Here is a 2282-nt window from a genome sequence, read left to right on the forward strand (position 1 = left end):
AAATCGATAGACATGCTCCTCCCGCCACCCTTCCCTTTCCCGCCCTCCCTTTTCCTAGTCTCACTCTCCTTTCTCTCAGTCCCACATTTTCTCTCCTGGTGCTCTTTGTCTCCTCTCATGGAGGAAGGATGGTCTGGGCCCAAAACCCCTCTGCTGTCCCTAAAGTTCCACTCCGGAAATGAGCCCTCCTGCAGCATTGTGACATCACTGTGCACTAGCCAATGGCTGCCTGCCTAAGCTGGGTTCCTGGTCTCCTGGGACCACTAGCCCTCTGTTGATAGGGAGAAGCCAACATCTCCTGCAGGACCCCCTAATATTCAGGGCAGCTCCCAGAGCATGGGTCCCTCCTGATTCCACTGTTAGCCTGATGTTCCTCACAGTCAAGCTGCTCCTGGGCCAGAGATGCAATCTGAAGGTGTCAGGGCAAGAGAGTGTATCCACGCTGAAGAAACTGGTGTCCAAGCGGCTGAAGGTGCCTGAGGAGCAGCAGCACCTGCTTTTCCGCGGCCAGCTCCTGGAGGATGACAAGCGCCTCTCCGACTACTGCATTGGGCCCAATGCTTCCATCAATGTCATCATGCGGCCCTTGGAGAAGACGGCGCTAAAAGAGGCCCACCAGCCCAAGACCCAGCCCCTGTGGCACCGGCTGGGACCTGTCCTAGCTAAACACTTTGAACCACAGGATGCCAAGGCTGTGCTGCAGCTGCTAAGGCAGGAGCACGAGGAGCGCCTGCAGAAGATAAGCCTGGAGGACCTGGAGCAGCTGGCCCAGTACCTCCTGGCAGAGGAGCAGCATGTGGAGCCAGCTGGAGAGAGGGAGCTCAAGGTGAAGGCACAGCCTCAGAGCTCCTGCGACATGGAGGAGAAGGAGGAGGCAGCAGCTGATCAGTAAACGGGCCATCCTACCCATTTGCACTCTAGAATTCTCCCGGCCTCATCCTTATGTGTTCCCTGGTGACTTTTCCTACTACTTCCTGCTGGTGTGGATGCGTCCACACCCCTTTTTGAACCTTCCGAGCAGCTGGAGGGTTTTTGGATCCCTGTCCCCTCTTGGGCCTGAGGTCCTTCCTCTGAAATCCAGAGTGACCCGACCCTCATCACCATCCTTCCCCCAGAAGGGTTCTGATCACCGGAGGGCAGCCCCAAAGGCCACAGTCCCCTCCTGTGCCGGCAGCTTTGCCCACACACACCCAGCAGCTCCCCAGGCTGAAAGCAGCCCTGGCCCAGGGTCTCCATGGTTCTAGGCAGACCCTCTTTCTCCTTTGCAACAGAAAGACAATGTGAGTTCGTTTTCCTCCATCCTCAGACCATGACGTGTCCCCTAGGCTCCCCAGCAGCCAAGAGGAGAGGAATGTCAGGTAGCTGCCCCTTGCCTTCTGGGTGAGGCTGTCCCTGATGTTCTCCTGCTTGTGCTTCCAGCTTAAGGGACAGGCACAGCAGAGGTGGGATTGGGAGGAGGGCATCTACCGGGTGCTAGTCCTGGAGCCCTCAGGGAGACAGGCACAGACCAAGAATAGCAGGAAACTGAGCCTTGGGCAGAAAAAGAGTTCAGCAAAGTCACACACTCCCTGTGGCCAGCGTGAACAGAGCCATGCCCCACCCTCCCAGACTGATCAGTCAGTAGGTATCACAGCTCACAATACCTGCCAGCGCTGCCAAAGGCTCCCTGGAAGGAAAAATGGTATCGTCAGTGAGGATCCTTGCCCTCACAGAGCACGCAGCCTAGATGCAGAGAACTGGTATACACAAGAAAAAAGTGGTGACATGAAACTAGAGTCTAGCCTCTGTGACTGAATGCCCGGCGCCTCACAGGGCCCTGGGTTCAGCATAGAGGGGCCAGTCCCCTGCAGACTACAAGGAAAGCCAGGCCCTTTACTCTGTTCTTGGAGTGAGAGAGTGGCCCTTGCAGAGGCTGAGGAGTCCCACACTCTGTGTGTGGGTGGGAGGAAGCGGGGAGCTGTGGTCCCCTGTTCACTGCTGAAGCCCCTGAAATGCTGTTATTGCAAAAGTTTCAGCCCTGAGTGATGGGGATGGAGGGGAGGGGTGGAGGAAAATGTCTTGAACAAGCAGGGCCCCCTTCCCTAGAAAGCATTCTGTCCTTGGCCCGCAGGCCCCTCGTCCTCTCTTCCAGTCCTAGTCCAGCTGTGTGGCCATGGGTAACCTGCTTTTCCTGTCTGATGCTCAGGTTTCCCACCTGTTACATGGGCATCCTTATAATAGCATCTACTTACCCCATGAGGGTTTGTGAGGGGGGCAAAGACTGTCCAACTGGGAGGGACGTC

At 56.7% G+C, this 2282-nt stretch overlaps 1 protein-coding gene across 1 annotated transcript; it reads left to right on the top strand.

The window, feature by feature from the left end:
- The first annotated feature begins 211 nt into the window (after positions 1–211).
- Positions 212–1770, top strand: UBL4B (ubiquitin like 4B). Its single transcript, XM_050746982.1, has one exon. It carries the CDS (start codon positions 368–370, stop codon positions 890–892), a length of 525 nt encoding a protein of 174 aa, XP_050602939.1. The 5' UTR covers positions 212–367; the 3' UTR covers positions 893–1770.
- The last annotated feature ends 512 nt before the right edge of the window (positions 1771–2282 follow it).

This window comes from Macaca thibetana, chromosome 1 (genome assembly GCF_024542745.1).
Source record: "Macaca thibetana thibetana isolate TM-01 chromosome 1, ASM2454274v1, whole genome shotgun sequence".
NCBI lineage: Eukaryota > Metazoa > Chordata > Mammalia > Primates > Cercopithecidae > Macaca > Macaca thibetana.

Excerpts from the sequence above, each read along its gene's own strand:
- UBL4B (XM_050746982.1), top strand. The coding sequence starts at position 368 with ATGTTCCTCACAGTCAAGCTGCTCCTGGGCCAGAGATGCAATCTGAAG.